At 38.6% G+C, this 21,697-nt stretch overlaps 1 protein-coding gene across 1 annotated transcript in view; it reads left to right on the top strand.

Moving 5' to 3' along the window:
- Window positions 1-21,697, top strand: part of auh (AU RNA binding protein/enoyl-CoA hydratase) — a 190,520-nt gene that overhangs the window by 102,753 nt on the left and 66,070 nt on the right. Inside the window, exons 5-6 of the mRNA XM_059969913.1 lie at window positions 10,166-10,258; window positions 17,940-17,996. Of these exons, the coding sequence (XP_059825896.1) occupies window positions 10,166-10,258; window positions 17,940-17,996 (150 nt within the window). The remainder of the gene's footprint in view (window positions 1-10,165; window positions 10,259-17,939; window positions 17,997-21,697) is intronic.

The following is a 21,697-nucleotide window of genomic DNA, read 5'->3' as shown; positions in this document are numbered from 1 at the left end:
TTAAAGGTCAATGCTTGTTTAGTTTTAGCTTAATACATACTTAAGCCTTCATTTTTGATGAAGGTGAGTACTTTTTGGAAATCATCATCATAAGTGTGTTACTGTCAACAGTACTTGGCTCCAGTAAGTCTACATATCACGCATGCATCCACAAAACACTCCCTTTACACCCCAAATATCACCTACTTTACAGTACACAAAATATATGGAATGAAACCAAGCAAACAAGTAGAGATAGATAGGAGGGATAAAAACCTGCTTCTCAAGGCTTTTAGCTGGTAGATTAGGATTGTATGACACTTAACATTAGTTATGCAACTGCAGACAGTGAACTAAAGGCACCCTTCATATTACAGCAGGTGGGGGAGGGGTAGGTTGGTTGCAATCCTAGAATGTGTTCTGTATTGCAATTTTACATAATGTAAAGCTGTGTCATTTGCACATGCATGAACAAATGCAAGTTGAAAAATAAATTTTTATTTATTTATTTTCACATATTTTACAAGAGCGATATTTTTTCCATAAACCAGATTTTTTGTCAGTGATGTGAGAATTCTATTTGGGGCAAATTTCAGTTACTCGTGGTGCTATTACACAGGGGTTGCCTGCATATTTTGCTGACAGTGAACTCACATGGGTGCAAGGGAATACAACCCACTTTGTAAATTCAAAGTAAGAAAGAAAGAAAATAATTGAATGTAAGATGTTAGCAATATAATTGATGACCATGGATAGAATCTACGCACTACATCACATCACAAGACTGAGCTGTTGAACACAATTGGTGATATTGTTGTTTACCTTCCATCCATACAAATAACTATATTCATATTTACTCAACAACACACACAAAATGCTGGTGGAACTGCATCTATAGGGAGAAGCGCTGTTGACGTTTTGGGCCGAGACCCTTCGTCAGGACTAACTGAAAGGAAAGATAGTAAGAGATTTGAAGGTAGTGGGGGGAGGGGGAAATGCGAAATGATAGGAGAAGACCGGAGGGGGTGGGATGAAGCTAAGAGCTGGAAAGGTGATTGGCGAAAGTGATACAGAGCTGGAGAAGGGAAAGTATCATTGGACGGGAGGCCTCAGGAGAAAGAAAGGAGGAGGAGTGATCCTCCTTTTTAGCAGCAGCAATCTCAATGCAATACATGATAATATAGAAAGAAAAAAAATAAATCAATTAGAGTAAATATATATATATAAATATACATACATTGAATAGATTAAAAATAATGCAAAAATAGTACTATATATAATAAAAGAGTGAGAGCGTGTTCATGGGTTCAATGTCCATTTAGGATTCGTATGACAGGCGGGAGGAAGCTGTTCCTGAATCACTGAATGTGTGCCTTCAGGCTTCTGCATCACCTTCCTGATGGTAACAATGAGAAGAGGACATGCCCTGTGCAGTGGGGTCCTTAATGATGCACTGCTCCTTGAAGATGTCTTGGATACTACAGAGGCTAGGACCCAAGATAGAGCTAGCCGGATTTGTCTTGAGGTCCACACTGATGCCACTACACCACCAGCCAGCTGATCATTACTAGTACGGTTCTATAAAATTGTCTATTAGCTGTTGACAGTTATCGACAGAGCAATTCAGAATATGATACGCTACCATATTGTTGATGACTAAGTGAACAAAATCAACGCAAACTCATAGTACAGATAATGGATAAATACAATGCTTTCAACAACTATATCCTGTAATCTTCATTTTCAGGGTTACATTCAAGATGATTATTAATACTTACAAATTCTTCATAGTTCTTAACTAGTTGAAGTAGTGAAATCATTTTGTTTTTCACTCTACCTTCTGGCATCTCCAAGCTTGAATGCTTGAAACTGCAGTCAGTAAAGCAGTTATGAATTATCTTGCTGCTTATTTCTCGCCAGCTATCAGTGACAAATTCACTGCCTTTTGAATACAAACATACACAACTGACACTATTTTTTAAAAAAATGCTTACTCCAAGCATCTTATGTCTACCGGTCACACAAGTGCATGTAATTAATGCTAGTTAGAAACTATTTGGCAAGCCTCCTGCACCAGTTAAGTGGCATAGTATCCCAAATCAAGCCAGGGAATCCTGGCAAATTTATTGATTTATTTTTGTTCTTTAAAAGTTGTCCCAAATAAGTTGCTGTCTCAATTATCTAATGGCCTAATTAACTGGAATCTACTGTATTTGCATTTGAAAGACCTAAGAGGTAATAAATTTGTCTTGTGTGTAACATGAATATGTAAGTTCAAATTTTCTGGGAAATGTTACCACAAGCACCTCCCCTGACACAACATCACAAGTGTGAGGAAATCTGAGACTTGATTGTAAAAGTGAAAATTCTGGATTTGTTAGCCTTCTAGTAAAAACTGGGACCAAGGCTTTGTTAACCATCAAAGTTGATTTTTATGCCATCTGTTTTGTCAGCAGGGATTATTGTGCCCAATCCACACAGATGAATTGTATGGATCTTACTAGCAAGTCAATTTTCAATCAATTTGTAGATGGCGAGTATAATTTTTGTTTCCATTTTCAGTGGTGACTACAGAGAGCTTACTATTGGTAGTAAGTTTTAAGTCTGTAAATCCTGCTTTAAGGCCAATGTTCATACACAGTGATTTGGTTTAAATGGTTTGGTTTTTGTAGAATCTGAATTATTAATTTTTTGATTTTTTTGACCCAAAATGTTAGAAGAACTCAGCAGGTTGTCTGTGGAAGGGATTAAAGAATTGATGTTATGGGCCAAGATCCTTAATCAGATTTTGAAGGGTCTTAGCCCAAAATGTTGACTCTTTATCCCTTTCCATAGATGCTGCCTCACCTGTTGAGTTCCTCCAGCATTTTGTGTGGCTAGCAGGAAACAGTGAGTAGGTAAAGTAGGTTCTTTTTCTGGTTGGTGAGGTGTATTGATTGGTCCACGAAAGTGAGAGGTACTTGCTCTAAAGATATGTGAAATTATGTCTTTTTTCCATTTTGGTTTAGGAAAAAGACAATATTCAAATAGTGAGAGATTGCAAAAATATTGGGAAAGCAAGCAGAATGTTTTATTAATTACTTGTGGAATTGGGTACATACTGTACCTAGGAAGGTATTGGTTTAACTATAAAGGGCATAGGTGTGCACATCTGAAGTACTGTTACAACATTAGACTCCTTACTCAAGGATGGATATAAAAGATTTGGAAGTAGTTCAGGGAAAGTATAATGCAGTGAAACCTGAAATTGGCAGGTTTTATGGGGAAAGTTTGCATGCAGTGTGGTTTCAAAAAGTGAAAGGAGACTTGATTGAAATATGTACAAGGTCCTGAGAAATCTAGAACGGGTGTACATGGGGAGGATGCTTCCTCTTGTGAAGGGATCAACAACGAGGATTCTCTTTAAAAGTAATGAGTCACCCATTTTTGTTTTCTCCGAGAGTTGTGGGACTTTGGAATTAGTTTCTTCAAAGGATATTAGTTGCAAAACCTTTGTATTTTCTTAAGGCAAAGGTAGTTAGATTTTCTCAAAGCAAGGAGATGTGAAGTCACCAGGTATAGGTGGAAATACAGTTGATATTAACACCAGATCAGCCAAGATGAATTTAAAAATCACATGTACTCAAGAAACCGAGTTGTCTGCTTTTCCAAATTCATATGTTTATATTTATATAATTTATATTGTATTTTAATCAGTCCCATATGCAATATAAAAATAATAACACCTCTACTTTGGGAGACAGCTGGGTGCTGCATGTAATCAGACCGTTATGATATCCTAAACCAAAGGAGTAAAGCTGCAGTCATGTATCAGTGTCATTTTCGTTTAAAGATGTATTACGTGCTAATATAACATTTCAACTTGTCCTATTTTTACACAATATCAGGTGAAAATAATGATAAGTTTGCATGCAGGTTGCTATTTGGCTCATCTTGCTTATCGTGCAATCAAAAGTGGTGGGGTGTATCACAGTGGTTACCATATATTTGAGTAATTTCAAAGATTTCTCCATACATTACTACCTAACAGAAAGGCAATTATGTGTACAGAAGTTTTTTTATGTGTCATAAAGCACTTTATTGCATTTTTGTTGAAATTAGCTTTTGGCAGAGTGCTTCTACCTTAGTGCTCAGGTTTAAACTTTACTCTTTCTGAAAGTACCTTAAGAATTTGAAAGCTTGAATGCAAGTTTCTCTTGTCTTTATTCATAACTTACAGCTTGCTTCAAAGGGTTAGACCTAAGCCTTTCTCCATATCACTTCCATATTTCTCCATTTTGCTTTTGCCTTAATGGCTAGAACTTAATTCAGTTTTCAAATAGACACCCAACCAGAACAGTACACAGATTCTTCAGTATGCCATCCTTGGGGTTTTGCTGTATTCATTTACTAATCTAGTTTGGCATGTGTTATTTTGTTAATTGGTGTTCTGCAAAGGAAAGAAAATGTAATTATATTTATTGCTTGTCTTTTCTAACCTCTGGATATATAATCGACCTTAGAACCAAAGGAATAATTTTTAAGTATTGGAGCAGCAGCCAATTTGTGCACAGCAGGGCCTCACAAACCACAGTGAGATAATGACCAGTTAATCTGTTTGTGAATAGTGATAACTAATTCAGTGCCTGGTATCATCCTTCTCAGTTTCTTTCTGAGTTAGTTCAGCATTTTTCACTAAATACGACCTTTGTTTTCTCTTGGTATGTGAAACTTGTCCTTTTATTTGTAACTTCGAGCTCTGATTCTTCTGCTTATGTAAAATTATTTTCCAGGCCTTTCTAGAATTTGTGAAGTGGTTCATTAAACTATATCACTCTAGCAATTTTCCTGAAGATTCTTTGAGGCTGGGCATCAGTTATTTATTTTGAATTGATTTTTACTTTTCAGTCATTTCTTCATTCATCTCCAAATTGTACTGAGCCACCCACTTGATGAAGCATCCTTTCAAGCAGAACATCTAAGTATTTCTGGAAATCTGGGTAATGTACAGAATGACAAAATTTTCTAGTGTTTTCTTTTGGTATGTACATTTTTCAAAAAAGAACGTGTCATCAGCCTTAAATAGCATAACTAGCACTTTCATCACCTTTCCTTCTGAATGGAGGAACAAAACATAGCTGTCCAATTTCACAACATGATATCCTGAGAGAAAATAATAAAGGAACATTATGAATCAACTGTGCACAGAAACAAATCAGCAGAATTTACTCCTAGAATTCTGCATCAGGACTGAGAGTGTAGAGTGAAGATAGCTGTTTATAACCTTGATGGTATACTTGATACTGAGGTGAATTTAAGACCATTCTCATGAACAATGCTGTCCATTCTCATTACAGTACTATCCTCTGTCTTGGCTCATCTTTTGAGAACTTCTGAAATCCTTCAAGATTTCATTTGATTCCTGATCAGCCTTGATATAAGATCATCTAAGCCTATCTGTAACTTACTTTGCAATGTCACCCATCATCTGTCTTTTGAATTTGCTCTGTCCGCCAGAAAAAGTGGGATCTCCTAGTAGCCACCCATTTCAATTCTACTCCCCATTCCCATTTCGACATGTCAGTCCACAGCCTCCTCTTTCTTCCGCCACGATGAGGCCATGCTCTGGTTGGAGGAGCAACACCTTTTATTCCACCTGGGTAGCCTTTAACATGATGGCATGAACATTGATTTCTCAAACATCCAGTAATTGCACCCCCCTTCACCATTCTCCATTCATGTTTCCGCCTCTCACCTTATCTCCTTACCGGCCCATCACCTACCTCGGGTGCTATTCCTTCCCTTCCTTCCATGGTCTTCTATCCTCTCCTATCAGATTCCCTCTTCTCTAGCCTTTATCTCTTTCACCAATCAACTTCCCAGCTCCTTACTTCACCCCTCCCCCTTTCCTGGTTTCACCTATCACCTACCACCTTGTACCACTTCCTCCTTTCCCCCTACCTTCTTAGTCTGGCTCTTCCCCCTTCCTTTCCAGGCCTGATGAAGAGTCTCGCTCTGAAACATCAACTGATTACTCTTTTCAATAGTTGCTGTCTGGCTTGTTGAGTTCCTCTAGGATTTTGTGTGTGTTGCTTTGGATTTCCAGCATCAGCAGATTTTCTCATGTTTTAAAATTCTGAGTTGTCTCTATAATATGCCATGTTTTTACAAGTTTTTATCTGCATATTCTTCCATGGTTTTACTCAACCTCTCTAATCTCCTTCAGCTCATTATACTTATGTAAGATATTGTACTTCATAAATTGTGGCCCAGAGGTCACAGCTGTATTCTTGTCTCCAGTTTTTCAAGGAACAAAGTACTGAAAGACTAAACATTTCCAAGGCAGTAATAACAAATTTGCAGTGTTCTTCAGGAATTGTTAAGTCACACACCTGTACTAAGGTTGCTATACTCTTGAGGTGAAAGTCACTTTAATTCTAAGCTATCTTGTCTCTGGAACCCTCCAAGCAAAGGCAGATCATAATTTGCCTCTCAGCTTTTCTTTAGGGATATCATTGATACTCTCTTCAGAAGAAAAATTAATTTTAGTCATTCCTTTTTTACAGACCAGTAGTTAAAGGACATGGGTTTACTAAAGCTACGACTACTCTAATTATACTGAACTCATTGTGCTTTGGGTTCTCGATGTATTCAGATGTTCTGAAGTCCATTAGTGTCAGTGCCTGTGAAGACATTTGGGGCTTCACTAGAAAGAATCAGGAACAGATTGATGAGAATAATCAGAAGATCTACATTGTCTTCAACAAACACATCAAATGAAAAAAAAAGCACAGTTCCTTGGAAACCTGAAGATTGAGGTCCAACAGTAAATTATTGATCTAGAAACAAAGCATCTAGTGCTTCCCTGCATATATGATGGATAAATTCTTCCAGGGCTTCTAGCCAGATACAAGTATTGACTTTAATTGACATTTCAATGACAAACTCTGCCTTTTTCATCAGGTATGATGACTTATAAGCCCTTATAAGGGTTCAATTAGTTTCCTTCACCTTGTAGCCATTTTGTATAACATTGTGCAAAATCATTTTATTTCCTCGTAGAGACTCTGGGTATGAATTCATTTTTGCATGGTTAATCAAAGTAGAAAAAAGCTCTATGTTGGGAGTCTCTCATCCTGCCGAAGGGACTGTACTCTTCCTTCAGCACTTTGTGTGTGTTGCTTGGATTTCCAGCATCTGCAGGTTTTTTCTTGTTTATGTTGGGAGATGCCATGTTTAGGCTACTGCCTGGTTTCCATCATATCAGAATGTCCAAGAACGGAAGGCAACCATTATTCTCCATTTCCATCATAAATTGAATGTTTGGATGTGTGCTGTTCAGATGGCCGTGGAACTGTTGGAGTGCCTGGAATCCATGAGGTCACACTCTAAAGGTGTCATCAATGTATCTGAAAAAGCATCTGGGGTGTAAGGGCGATGAACTCAGAGGCCTCTCTTCAAAATTCTGCAGGTAGAAATTAGCAATAGCCGATGACAACCCATGTCCACTGCATCCGTTAGCTCATAATGGTTCCCCTTATAGGGGAAGTACATTGATATACGGGTGTGTTCAGATAGGTCAATGGTACTCTTATCAAAGACTGCAGGAGGACCAAGCTGACCTTAATGGGAACTCTCATGAACAAGGACACCACTATGTTTTCCGGAGTCAGCTGGATGTTGGTTATCGTTTTTACGAAGTCAGTTGAGTTCATGATGTGATGCTCACAGTCCCTAACAAAGGCAGACAGCATGGTCATTAAATAATTAGTGTAGTAATTTGGAGAATCTATTCCACTGACAATAGGCCTTGGTGGGGGGTGGGGGGATGAGGATCTCTCCTTGTGTATCTTAGGGAGCCCATAAAGTCTTGGTGGTACTAGGACCTGAGGCAGAAGTGTCTTGCATATATCTGCTCGAAGTCTGGATTTCTATAGTAAAGCGGAAGTTGTCATCACTTTCAAATATCAATTAATATCATCCACAAACCTGTAAGGAAGCTCAAATCCCAGGGTATGCGGTTCAAAGATGGCCTGGGACTCAGAATGGCTGGCGTTTCCAGGATTCTCTATGAATGCGGAGCAGCGTAAATCAGCCAGACAGGACGCATGGTGGAAACACGCATCAAAGAGATCAGGAGGTGTAACTGGTTGAGTTATCCTGAGAAGTCGGTGGTAGCAGAACTTTGCTTTCACTATAGCCATAGGATTAGCTTTGACACAAACTACTGTGCCATGAAATGCCTTTTGGGGCTGCCTAGTAAAGGAAGCCATTGAAATGCATCCTTTCAAAGGGTTTTACAAAGACAAATTAGAATTTGATGGTAGACAAGGTGGGAGAGTGGAAACCTAATTGGATAAGGACTAACCAATCAGGAGGGACGGACAACAGGAGTATAAATAGCACCAGATTAGACATCCCTGATGAAGATGGCTGAGTCTGTCATCGAAAAATCTGTTAAAATCAATACCTGTACCTGGCTGGATGCCCTAGAATAGATTATTCCTAGAAACAGAGTTGGTGGAAAAGTGACCCACTATTAATTACGATATACTGTATGTGGCTTGTTCTTGCTCTCATGGTTACCTGACATAAGAACAGCCCAAGTCTCTGTCCTACTGAAAACCACAGTTGCCAAATTAGCAGTAAGGACAGGCATCAGCAACCGTTGGAAGACACAGTAAAGAAATCCAGCAGCTGTAGATTTTCTCTTGCTTCACAATATAACTATAATTCTTATTATAAATCCTCGTTATACCGTTATAATTGAAATGTGAAAGATGAGTTTGTTGTCATTTGCTCAAGTACATGTATACACAGGTGAAATGAAAAGCTTACTTGCAGCAGCAACACAGGCACATGGCATATGCAAGCAGCATTTAAAAGGAGAAATGTAAATTTAACATAAATTATGCACAATTTTTCCAAAAAAAGAACAAAATTGGAACCAAAAAGGTAAATTTTAATGCAAAGTGATCAAAGTATCTAGTGGTGTGGACTTAAGGCTTCTATATGTACATGCAGATGCTAACTGCGAGAAGATGGCATAGCCTGGATGGTGGGGACTTTTGATAGATGTTGCCTCCCTGAGGCATGGCCTGCTGTAGATACTACCGATGGTGAGAAAGGATGTGACTTATGTATTGGGCACAGTTTACTTCTCTGCAGTATTTATATTCCTGCACATTTAAATTGTTGTACCAGACTCTGATGCAGCCAGTCAGAACACTTTCAGCAATGCATCCATATAAGTTTGTTAGTGTTCAGTGACCAGTCGAACCTCCTTAACATCTTAAGAAATAAAGATGCTGGTGTGCTTTCCTTGTGTTTACATCTACGTGCAGGGAGCAAGACAGGTCATCCAGTATGTTAATAGTGAAGAATTTGAAGCTGCTGACTCTTCCCAGCGCTGATCCCCTAATATAGACCTGCACATGTTCACCTTCCTTCCCTTTCCTGAAGTCAGGCAATCGGCTCTTTAGTTTCACGGACATTGTAGTGGCACCATTCAACCGTGTGTCCTCTCTTGCTCCTGAAGGTGGATTCTTCACCATCTGTACATGTTATACTTCGCACTTTTAATGGGTTCTCTTGCTTGAATGGTAACTTCTAATTAACCTGCTGTATGCTGAATTCTGAATCTAATAAAATCTTTTAAGTTTGTAAACTTGTTTGAATTCATGTTTCTCTATGTCATAAGCAGAGGGGAAGTGTACTGAACACCTGGAATTGGATCCTTTCTTTTACAATGGATAAGTAATTTTATTAGGTACTGATTGAGGCCAATGTATTGAAATCTATAGGAATGTATTTCAAACTTTTAATTTAATATTTGAACCGAATTTTAAAAAGATGGTTAGTTGCAACAATACGGAAACATGTCAGCTTCTTAAATGATAATGTGTCTGCAAATAATAAGACATCTCCATTTTACAAAAAAGAAAATAAATTGAGACAGCTAAATCTACATGTGAATGCTTTCATTCGTCAGCAATTTTGGATGTAGTAAAAATTATTAAGAATATAAAGCTTTTGCAACATACAAAGAGAATTCTATTAAAATCATATTCATGTACTTATTCGACAACACTGCTACCAGTTCACTTAGCATTGATGTCAAGTTGAAATAAATCTGAATTTCTAAATGGAATGTTATTTCTATCATTAAAGTTAGGGTGTAATAGAATTTTTTGTGTGTAATTCACAGGTAATCTTCCAATGCCCACAATTGCTGTACTTGATGGAGCTGCCTTAGGAGGAGGTCTAGAAATAGCTCTAGCCTGTGACATTCGTGTGGCTGGTAAGGAATTATACTGTTAAGTGAATAACAAATTGGATAGCTCCCTGTGCATGTGAAGTAAAGCATGACTTCTTCAAGACAGAGTTTTTATTTTCTAAATAATATAGTGCCCTCTGTGCACTGGATTTTTACCACAAGTACCAGAGTAGCACTTTTTACTTATTCCCTTCACACAAAGAAGGGTTTAGTTACACTTGAATAACAAAAGTTTACTTTTAATACAAAATCATACTGAAATCTACTTGTCTCTGATTATCAATGATGAGATGAAATGAATCAACTAAGGGTTGCTGCAATCTTTGCAAACATAGAAAAGTGTATACAGATTATTTGTATTCTAATCCAATCTGCCTTTTATTAAATAGAGGTCCTTCATGCATATATTCTTGTTGCTGCAATTATCTGCTATATACAACTAATAATTGTACCATATAGCCATTATCTGATGCAATTTTATTGGAAATACTTTGCGGTGTGAAAACTTTTTAACTGGCCTTTCCAAAAAATCTGGAATTCTTTGCTTCTCTGTCCTCCTCATGAATGTCCTCTGGATTCTCCAATACTAACACATCCTTTCTTAGATGAAGGGGCCCAAAACTTCACACAATACTCCAAGTTCTACAGCATACATACTTGCTTTTATATTCTAGACCTCTCAAAATAAAAGGTAACATTGTAGCAGTGTGCTACATGCAGCGCTAAAATTACGACACGGAGTTGGTAACTGCAGTCGAAGGAAAAACTTTATTCAAAATCCTCAGCCTCACTTTTAAGCCTCCCTCAACCTGCCCCCCCGTGGCGCAGAGGCTCCAAAGCTCTGTGCTCGCAAACCCCCGTAGGCTATCTCCCTTAGCCGGAAAGCTGGCTAATTGTGAGCCGGTTCGGATGTGCCGGGAAATGGGTCGCCACAACATTGCATTTACCTCCTTACCACCAACTCAACCTGCAAGATGACCTTTAGGGAATCCTTCCTGCACAGGGACTTCCAAGTTCCTTTGCACTTTTGACTTTTGGATTTGTTCTGCAGTTAGAAAATAATCTACCTTTATTCCTTCTACCAAACGGCACGACCATACACTCCCAACACTGTATTCCATCTGCCACTTGTTTGCCCATTCTCCTACTTTGTCCAAGTCTTTCTGAAGATTCCTTGCTTCCTCAACATTATCTGTCTCTTCACCTATTTTTGTATTGTCTGCTAACTTAGCTACAAAGCTATCAATTCCCTCATCCAAATCATTGACATACAATACGGTGCAAGCGTATGTTTAAAAAAAAATTCTGTAAATTGAAGATGCTTTCAAAATAATGAAATGAAATATCAAAATATTTACTATAAAGTGCAGTTAACAGTAAAAACTAAATCAAATGAATGTTTGGTACGACCACCCTTTGCCTTTAGAATTGCATCAATTATCTTAGGTACACTATCATGCAGTTTTATGAGAAAATCAGCTAGTAGATTATTCCAAGCATCTCAGAGAACATTTCTTCTGCAGACTTTGGCTGTCTCACTTGCTTCTTTCTCTCCAGGTAATCCCAGACAGCCTGGATGATGTTAAAATTAGAGTTCTGTCGATGCCATGCCATCTGAAACCATATAAAAAATCTAGGATGTTTCAGACTTTTGCACAGTACTGTACAGTATAACATGAAAAAGAAGCAGTCCCAACATCACTAGTCACCGGCAGCCAACCAGAATACAGCCCTTTTATTCCACTCTTTACTAACTGCCAGTCAGCCTGTAGGGTAACATAATTGGTGGAAATGTACAAAATTCTCAACCACCAACATTGAGTTGGGGTTTCTCTTTAAGAGGCTGGTCTGACATAATTGCGTAATTAAGGATTTATAGCGCACTTTCTGTTCAGGTTTTGGAGTTCAATAAAATGCGTTCCGTTTTTCTGAAGCATAAAATGCCTTGCGTAGTTTTATTTGCAAATACCCATAAGCCAATCTTCTGTCCATGCTGCTGTCTTTCCTGTAATATCCTAGGCCCTTATAATGTTTAGCAGCCTTGTGTGCAGCACCTTTCAAGTGTCTTTTGAAAATCCATGTAAACTACATCCACTGGCTGTCCTTGTTTCCTCAAAGATAATTTGTCAGGTAAGATTTCCCCTTAAGGAAATCATGCTGACTTAAACCTATTTTATCTGTGCCCTAAGTACTCCAAAACTTCATTCTTAATAATGGACCCTTAACATCTTGCCAACCACTGAAGTCAAAGTAACTGGCCTATAGTTTCCTGTCTTTTTTCCTTTCTTCTTAAAGACTGGAGTGACATTTGCAATTGTCCAGTCCTCCGGAACTATTCCACAATCTAGTGATTCTTGAAAGGTCATTAGTAGTAATGCCTCCACAATCTCTTCAGCCACCTCTTTCAGAACCCTGAGGTGTAGTCCATCTGGTGCAATGACTTTTTAATCTTCTGACCTTTCAGCTTACGAAATACCTCCTTAATAATAGCAACTGCACTCACTTCTGCCCTCAACACTCTCGAATGTCTGGCATTCTGCTGGTACCTTCCCCAGTGAAGTCTTATGCAAAATATTTATTGAATTTGTCCATCATTTCTTTGTCCCCCATTATTATCTCTCCAATATCATTTCCCAGTGGTTTAATATCCATGTTTAGCTCTCTTTTACTCTTTATATATCTGAAAAGATATTTGATATCCTCTTTTATATAATTGGCTGGATTACCTTTGTAATTTATACCCCCATACCCTGACTACAGTTCAAATACCTATATATAACGTCCATCAGGGTCTTTTTACCGGTGAAGTTTCTTAACTCTTCCCACAAGGAGTCTACATTTTCTTTGTAAGGATTTACCAACAGAGCCACTCCCACACCTTCTGCCCACCTGCCTGTCCTTTCGATAGGAAGTGTATCCTTGGATGTTAAGCTGTCAGCTGGGATATTCTTTCAGCCATGTCTAGGTGGTACCCACAACATCATACCTGCTAATTTCTAACTGTGCTGCAAAATCATCTGCCTTTTTTTGTATACTGAGTGCCATCAAACATAATACTTTCAGTCTTGTATTCATCACCCTCTTTAATTTTGTTTCCAAGTTAAATTTGTAGCCCTTTCTAAACATTTTATCTTTTTTTTATTACCCTGGAAACATCTTTAATCTCTCCTGCATTCTGCTTCCATTTTACTTCATTGTTATTTTTCAAGCTGTTGAATTCATCTCCCTACTATTTAGTTTAAAGCAATATCCTTAGTTCTACTTATGTGATTGTGGCCTACCACTTGGGTGTATCAAACCTTGCCAATGAAGGCTTTATATTTGAACATTACAAAATTAATTACCATCTGCATTTAATAGCAAAATCTGGGCTTGTATGTTGTCATTTTTTAAAAAGGTTATTTATTTTAAAAAACGATAGAAATTCAAAATCTAGGAAGTGGAAACTGACATTCATACCCTTGAGTGTGTTGGACAATCCTTTAAGGTCATAACTAATCAAAGTCTAAACTGTGCATAACTGCCTTTGCCCCATATCTTAAAAATATTTGTAGTCTTGGAATAAATATTACACTTAGCCCAGGGTTCAACCTCCATTTGAAGATCCAAGTCCCAAACTTGCATCACAGTTTGGCTTTTTAAAACTGACCTTAACTTTTAATTTCTTCCCTTCTATCTTGTTGGTTGTCCTTGTATCTAGAAATCTTAGATGAGTTTCTAAATTTAATAGAAAATATCCTTGATCTATATAATCTCTTTGCATAGCTTAACTTTTAGATTGCCACTGTCATTCTGGTAAGTGTATGCTTGGGCCTCTCCAAAGCTAATATATTGTTCATACATTGAAGTGACTGTATGAACAGGATGGTCTGATTAGAAATTTGTATACTTAACAAAGCACGGATTTTTGTTGATCAGCTAATTTTCTTGAACTGGTTAATGATTTCCTTTCAATTCTGTAAAGTTTAGTTAAGCAACAAACTTTAGTTAGTTAGCAATGGGATCCCACTACCAAGCACATCTTTCCCTCTCCCCACTTTCTGCTTTCTATAGCAATCGCACCATACGTGATCCCCTTGTCCATTCATCCCTCCCCACTGATCTCCCTCCTGCACTTATCCTTGCAAGCAGAACAAGTGCTACACCTGCCTCTACACCTTCTCCCTCACCATCATTCAGGGCCCCAAACTTCACCTGTGAGTCTGTTGGGGTCATATACAGTGCCTGGTCCTCCCGGTGTGTCCTCATTATATTGGTGAGACCCGACGCAGATTGGGAGACCATTTCACTGAGCACCTATGCTCTGTCCTCCGGAGGAAACAGGATCTCCCAGTGGCCGCCCATTTTAATTCTACTTCCCATTCCCATTTTGATATATCAATCCATGGCTTCCTCTACTGTCGCGATGAAGCCACACTCAGGATGGAAGGACAATACCTTATATTCCGTCTGGGTAGCCTCCAACCTGATAGCATGATCACTGAATCCTTGAATTTCTGGTAATGCCCCTCCCCCCACTCTCCTTCACTAGTTTCCATCCCCTTTTCCCGCTCTCACTTTATCTTGCCTGCTCATCACCTCCTTCTGGTGCTTCTTCCCCCCTTTTCTTTCTTCCATGGTCTTCTGTCCTCACCTATCAGACTCCCTCTTATCTAGCCCTGTATCTCTTTCATCAATCAACTTCCCAGTTATTTACTTCATCTCTCCCCCTTCCGGTTTCACCTATAATCCTGTGTTTTGCTTTCCTCTTCCCCACCTTTTAAATCTGTGTCTCATCTTTTTTCCTCCAATACTGCCAAAGGGTCTTGGCCTGAAATGTCAACTGTACTTTTTTCCTTAGATGCTGCCTAGCCTGCTGAATTCCTTCAGCATTTTGTGTGTGCTGTTTGGATTTCCAACATCTGCAGATTTTCTCTTGTTTGAGACTTTTACGAATGAGTTTATTGAAAGTCATGTGATTAACATTTCATTATCTTCTACACTGGACAACCTCAATAAACTCAGTAGAGTTTGTCAGGCAAGATATATCCTATATTAACTCATATTCAATCTCTTTGAACTACTGAATCTCTGAGTGAAGTATTTTTTTTATCAACAGAATTCAAACTAACATCTATAATTCCCCCTTCAAAGTAGATAGGTATGCCACGTTCCAGTGGAAGGAAATGGTTGCTCATTTGAAAAGACTTTTGGAAGATCATAGTTGACGCATTTCATTTCCCTTAGTAACCAAATGGCCCTGAGAACTTACTGCCATTTATTTGCATTATATTGCTCATAACTTGTTTCATGACTTAGTTCTGATTTTTTCTGAAAATTGTTGCAAAGTAATTATTCAACCAATGGTGTTTTCTTCTACTATTTATGAAAGGCCCTACACTGCTCTCATCCACCTTTTTTTATTTAATTGTAATTTTTTGGTACTGTATATATTTGGGCATGTAAGTACATTCAGGGTAGTGGTTCTTCTCTGTAGGTAATCCCTTGGGGTTGAGGCTGACTGACTTCCATCTACTTCTCTAGCTCTGAATTGGCTGAGTATATATTCACATATGTGAAAGCAGGTGATTGACTGGATGGTGGGTGAGTAGCATGAGAGATGGGGGTTTCCTGTTGTTTTCACTAGGCTTCTGATGAGGAGACGGGGGGTTTTTGGTTTCTTTTTTGTATGCTTCTCCATCTTGAGTAGACCAGGCATATTCTGTAATTAATGAGAATTGTATTTTTCAAGTGGACCTAGACAACATCTTTGAGCCATTCTTTTGTCTACCTGATAATGTCTGCTTTAAGGGAATTCAAAATAAGGTCTGGTATGCTGCATGTAAAAATATAGTCCAAGTATTGAAGTTGGCAAATAATTTGTGGCATTTTCTGATAGTAAGATTAACAATGTCTTCACAAATGCTATTGATGGTGGACCTTGGAGTCATCCAGTCACTGTGGATATTCTGTATCTGCTGTTGCTTGAGAATCATCAGGTTGATAGTTAAGTGGTGTGTGAGAAGAGCCATCTTTTTTAGGGGATTTGACATCTTTGACATTTGTTTTATTGCAGCAGTGTTGGTTGCCAATGTTATGTTGGGAAAAAGCTAGTGGAAACAATAGATCCGATTAGACAACTGTCAGTCCAGAATTCTTTGTTGTTGCCATGATGTAGGTGATGAAACGTCGTAGTTGTCTCTTGCTCTAACAGTGACATTCTAACGGTTGCCATTGCATGGATTGGGAATATTGCCACAACCTCATTTACTTGACTCTCTGAAACATGATGTTGATTATAATGTTCATGTTCCAAGTATTATGTCAGGAGCATTTGTTAGCTTCCACTCTCCATGAATTAGGGTTTTCCAGAGTATTATTTTGCTTCTAACTCTGGCAATGAATTCAACCAGGAGGATTAGTTTACCTCCCTGTGGAGGCATGCCAGATTTTCTCAAGATTTTGCTCAGGGCGATGGCAGAATGCCAAGTCCCTGGGTTATGCTAGAACATTAGTTTATGTAAGTCAGAATATCAACTTTAATTAAAATAATGTTTTTAAAAAACAGCCTCTTCTTTTCATGTATCTTTATAATAAATATTGGTGGCCCTATTCAAATCATGTTAGATCCATATCTGGTCCCTTGATTCAGTAATTCAGAGAAAAATCCTGGACTGAATGCTGAGGCCAGGGGTAGAGTTTGAGGTCTGACATAAGTGCATATTCACAGCAGTGTATGAGTGTGGGAGTCTTGATGGTGCTAAAATGAGGGCCTTCATAACCCACCACATAGTCACCGGAGTGATCCATTTTGTTGCATATGAAACATTGATCCAGAATCTTCAGTGTTCAGGATTAGAGGGAATTCTGAACTGTATCAGCTGTATTTTTTTGGCTTCTGTAGGATACCATGTCATGAACGAGCTCATTGGTTCTTTGGTTTCAGGTCAAGATAATGACGGTATTGCCAAAAACGTTTGCTCTTCCAAACCTTGGTTATAAATTATTTTTTTTTCTGATACAACATGCACAGAGGCAATTATTTATGAATTGTTAGCTATTTGTCACAACAATCCAGAACTACTTCTATTGCACAAATTCTTCTTTAAAGCCTTAGTTTTCCACTATTTCAAATGTTATTCTGTTTAAAAACTGAGCCAATAACTGCTTCATTTATCATGTCACAGTTCATATTTCAATAACAATCTAAATAGACATCAAAATCTTGCTCCTTGTTCTCTGTAATTTTGAATTAATATCCCCATTGTTCATTTCATTGAAATATTTTATATATTTAAATGTACATCCCATTTTTTAAAATTCATTTTGCATTATAACGAATTACCCTTAGACTGGAGTACACCACGGTCTTTATTTTCAAGTGGTGTGAATTCTTCCCTTGACATTTCTTTCTTTCATCCACCCTTTCTCTGGGATAAGAGTTTAACTTTGAATAATAACTATTTAGAATTCAGCTTCATAGTGAAACAGCATGCTTCATTGGTGCAGTGTAAACCAGGGCAGCATTGTTCACCCATAAATCATGACCTATATCTTGTTAATCTTTTTAGAACGCAACAATTTAGAGTATCCAATTAATAGAGGGTGCGACACTGAAGCCTTTATAAGGTGGTAAATTTTTAAACTATAATAAAAACAAAATGTACCATGATTAATGGATGTCATATTTATCTAATAACGTATTTCTCCACTTTTATTGTTACAGCTTCCTCTGCAAAATTGGGACTTGTTGAAACCAAATTGGCAATTATTCCCGGTGCAGGTATGGCCTCACATTGTATTATTGGCTCTTAATGTTAAATCTTTCCTTCCTTAAGATATTGAGTTCCACCAACAACCCTCACCCTTCAAATCTCCTGTCAACAACCTTTTTCTCAATGTTTGTACATAAGCAGAATTTTCTTGTAGTTGAAGAGGCAGAAATCAATCAAGGATAATCAACGTGGTTTTGTTAGGAGTTCCTGTCTGATTAATTTGATGGAATTTTACAGTTTTAATGCAGTCAGTGCAATTAATGAGATCTTTGTGGACTTCCGTAAGGCTTTTGGTAAGGTCTGATACGGAAAACTGGTGCAAAAATTAGGGTTCATGGGATTCTGGGAAAATTGGACACAAAATTGGCTTGTTAAAAGAGGCACTGGGTGTTTACCTCTTCTCTTCATTTGCCTATCACCTCCCCCTAGAGCCCCTCTTTCTTTCCTTTCTCCAATGGTCCACAATCCTTTCAGATTTCTTCTTCTTCAGCCCTTTACCTTTCCCATCCACTGGGCTTCACGTACCACCTTCCAGCTTTTCCTCTTTCCCCACCCTCTATCTTTTTATTCTGGCTCTTCCCCTTCCTTTCTAATCATGATAAAGAGTCACAGCCCAAAATTTCCTGTTGAGTTCCTCCAGCATTTTGTGTATGTTGTTCTGGATTTCAAGGTTCTGTAGAATCTCTTATGTTTATGAATTGTGTTTAAATGTGCTATTGTCATGCACACTGGATTTGTGCATGGTCTGGTTTCAAGCAGAGCAATCCAAGCTGGCTGTTTCAAATCCTGCATTTTGAGTGGGACTGGTTTGATCACAGATGTCTGTAGATGTCTAAATTTGATAGCCCTTAAAAAGAAAAAGTGATCATGATACTTAATTAACAAGCACATTGTTTTTGATGCTTCCACTGTGGTAACTTCGGGTTGCATGCATCTGGGTTCAGCCCCTTTGTTCATTGCCTGTATGTTTCAGGAAAGGGCACAGTATTGTGGGTGGATTGCCTTGCAAATCCATGTATAAACTCATGGGCCTAATCATAATCTAGCAATTAGTAGCTGATTCGTCAGCTTCAGGGTTCATACATTTCAAGCAAAAGCCACCCTGTACTTGGGGACTTAAGAGGAATTTCAGATGTTGTTACAGCTTTCATTACAGCTCTGGAAACCAGTGTGCAAAGGGTCTTGTAGAATCAGAGCAATTTGATGATAAATACTTCTGCAGCTTGCATGGATTACACATCCCCAGGGATGTACCAGTGGATTTGGTGAGTACAAAGTTGTAGTCCTGACTGGGGATAATTAAATCTGTGATCTCACCAATGCCCTTCTACCAGTGCTGATACCTATACAATTCGTCCTAGATGGCTACCCTTCATACTTGAGCTTGTATGTGAACAGCTTGAGGGCATCCTCTAAGACTTTCTGTCTGTCTGCTGAATGTGAACAATTTTGATACTCTGTGCTGCAGTAGTTGTTGGGACCACTTCTTTTCACATTAAATGTCAAGGAATTGATGGTTTTGTGGCCATGTTAATGGGTGATTTGAAGATTGCTGGAGGAGTAGCTACTGTTAAAGAAGAAGGGTGTCTATATAAGGGTTTAGACAAATTGGAGGAATGGGCAAAGTGACAGATGTAATATAATGTAGGGAAATGCATGGTTATGCACTTTGACAGAAAGAATAAAGGTGAGGACTATTTTCTAAATGGGGAGAAAATTCAAAAATCAGAGGTGCAAAGGGACTTGGGAGCCCTCTTGCAGGATTCCCTGAAGGTTAATTCGCAGCTTGAGTTGGTGGTAAGGAAGGTAAATGTAATGTTTACATTCATTTTGAGAAGACTAGATTACAAACACAAGGATGTAATGCTGAGGCTTCATAAGGCATTTGTCAGACCACAGTTGGAGTATTCTGAGCAGTCTTGGACGCCTTATCTAAGAAAATATGTGTTGGTATTGGAGAGGATCCAGAGGAGGTTCGCGAGAATGATCCCAGGATTGAAAGGGTTAACATATGAGCAGCTTTTCATGCCTCTGGGCCTGTACTCATCAGAGTTTAGAAGAATGAGGGGGGGAATCTCACTGAAGTCTATTGAATATTGAATAGGCTAGATTCAGTGGATGTGGAGAGGATGTTTCCTATTGTGAGGGAGTCTAGGACTAGAGGGCATAACCTCAGAATTGAGGAAAGTTCATTTGGAACAGAGATGATGTAAGTCTGTGGAATTGATTGCAACAGACAAGTGTGCAGACCAGTTCTTTGGGTATATTTAAGGAGGAGGCTGCTGGGTTCTTGATTAATCAAGGTGTTGAAGATTACAGGGAGAGGGCAGGAGAATGGGGTCGAGAGGGTAATAAATTAGCCATGATGGAGTGGTGGAGCAGACTCGATGGGCTGAATAGCCTAATTATGTTGTTTCTGGCCTAAAGAAACTGTTAGGGGGTAGTAATCAGACTATGATACAATTTACCCTGCATTTTGAGAGAGAAAAGCTAAAATCAGATGTATCAGTTTTACAGTGGAGTAAAGTGAAATCAAAGTTTAAAGTAAAAAGTTCTAAGTAAAATTTATTGTCAGAGTACGTACATGTCACCACATACAACCCTGCGATTCTTTTTCTGTGGGCATACTCAGCAAATCTATGGAACAGTAACTGTAAGCAGGATCAATTGACAACAAATTGTGCAAATACAGATATAAATAAATAGCAAAAAAAAAAGAGCATGAAATAACAAGATAAAAGAGTCCTTAAATGAGTGTAGTTTGCTCCTTTTTGTCAAGAGCCTGATGGGTGAGGGGTAGTAACCTGGTGCTACAAGTCCTGAGGCACTTGTATCTTCTACCTGATGGCAGTAATGAGAAAAAAGCACAGTCTGGGTGGTGAGGATTTTGATCATGGATGCTGCTTTCCTGTGGCAACGTTTCATGTAGATGTGTTCAATGTTTGGGAGGGTTTTACCAGTGATGCTCTGGGTTGAATCCACTACCTTTTGCAGGATTTTCTGCTCGAAGGCATTGGTGTTCCCATACAAAGCCGCAATGTAGCCAGACAACACACTTTGCACCACACATCTCTAGAAGTTTGCTAAACTTTTTGATCACATGCTGAATCTCTGCAGACTCCTGAGGAAGTAGGGGTGCTGTTGTGCTTTCTTTGCAATTATATTTATATGATGAGTTAGGACAGGTCTTCTGAGATACTAACATTTGGGAATTTAAAGTAATTGACCTTCTACATCTCCGATCCTCTGAGCTCTGACCTCTGGCTTCCCTCTTCTGAAGTCTACAATCAGCTCCTTGGTCTTACTGACATTGAGTGAGAGGTTTTTGTTATTAAACCACTCAGCCAAATTTTCAATCTCTCTCCTATATGCTGAGTCATCCCTACCTTTGATAAAGCCACAGCACTGGTGTCATCAGCAATCTCGTATATGGTGTTGGAGCTGTTCTTAGCCAAATGGTCAAAGGCATAAAGTGAGTAGAGCAGAGTGCTAAGTACACATCCCTGTGATGTTCCTGTGCTGATGGAGTTTGTGGAAGAGATGTTTTTGCCAATCTGGACTGACAGAGAGGCATGAGAGAGGAGCTGGCCAAAGTAGATTGCAAGGGGACTCTAGCAGGGATGACGGCAGAACAGCAATGGCTGGAGTTTCTGAGAGTAATTTGGAAGGTATAGAATTGGTTCATCCCAAAGAAGAAGAAGTATTTGAA

This window comes from Hypanus sabinus, chromosome 5 (assembly GCF_030144855.1).
Source record: "Hypanus sabinus isolate sHypSab1 chromosome 5, sHypSab1.hap1, whole genome shotgun sequence".
Lineage (NCBI taxonomy): Eukaryota > Metazoa > Chordata > Chondrichthyes > Myliobatiformes > Dasyatidae > Hypanus > Hypanus sabinus.
This window is presented reverse-complemented; position numbering and strand designations above follow the sequence as displayed.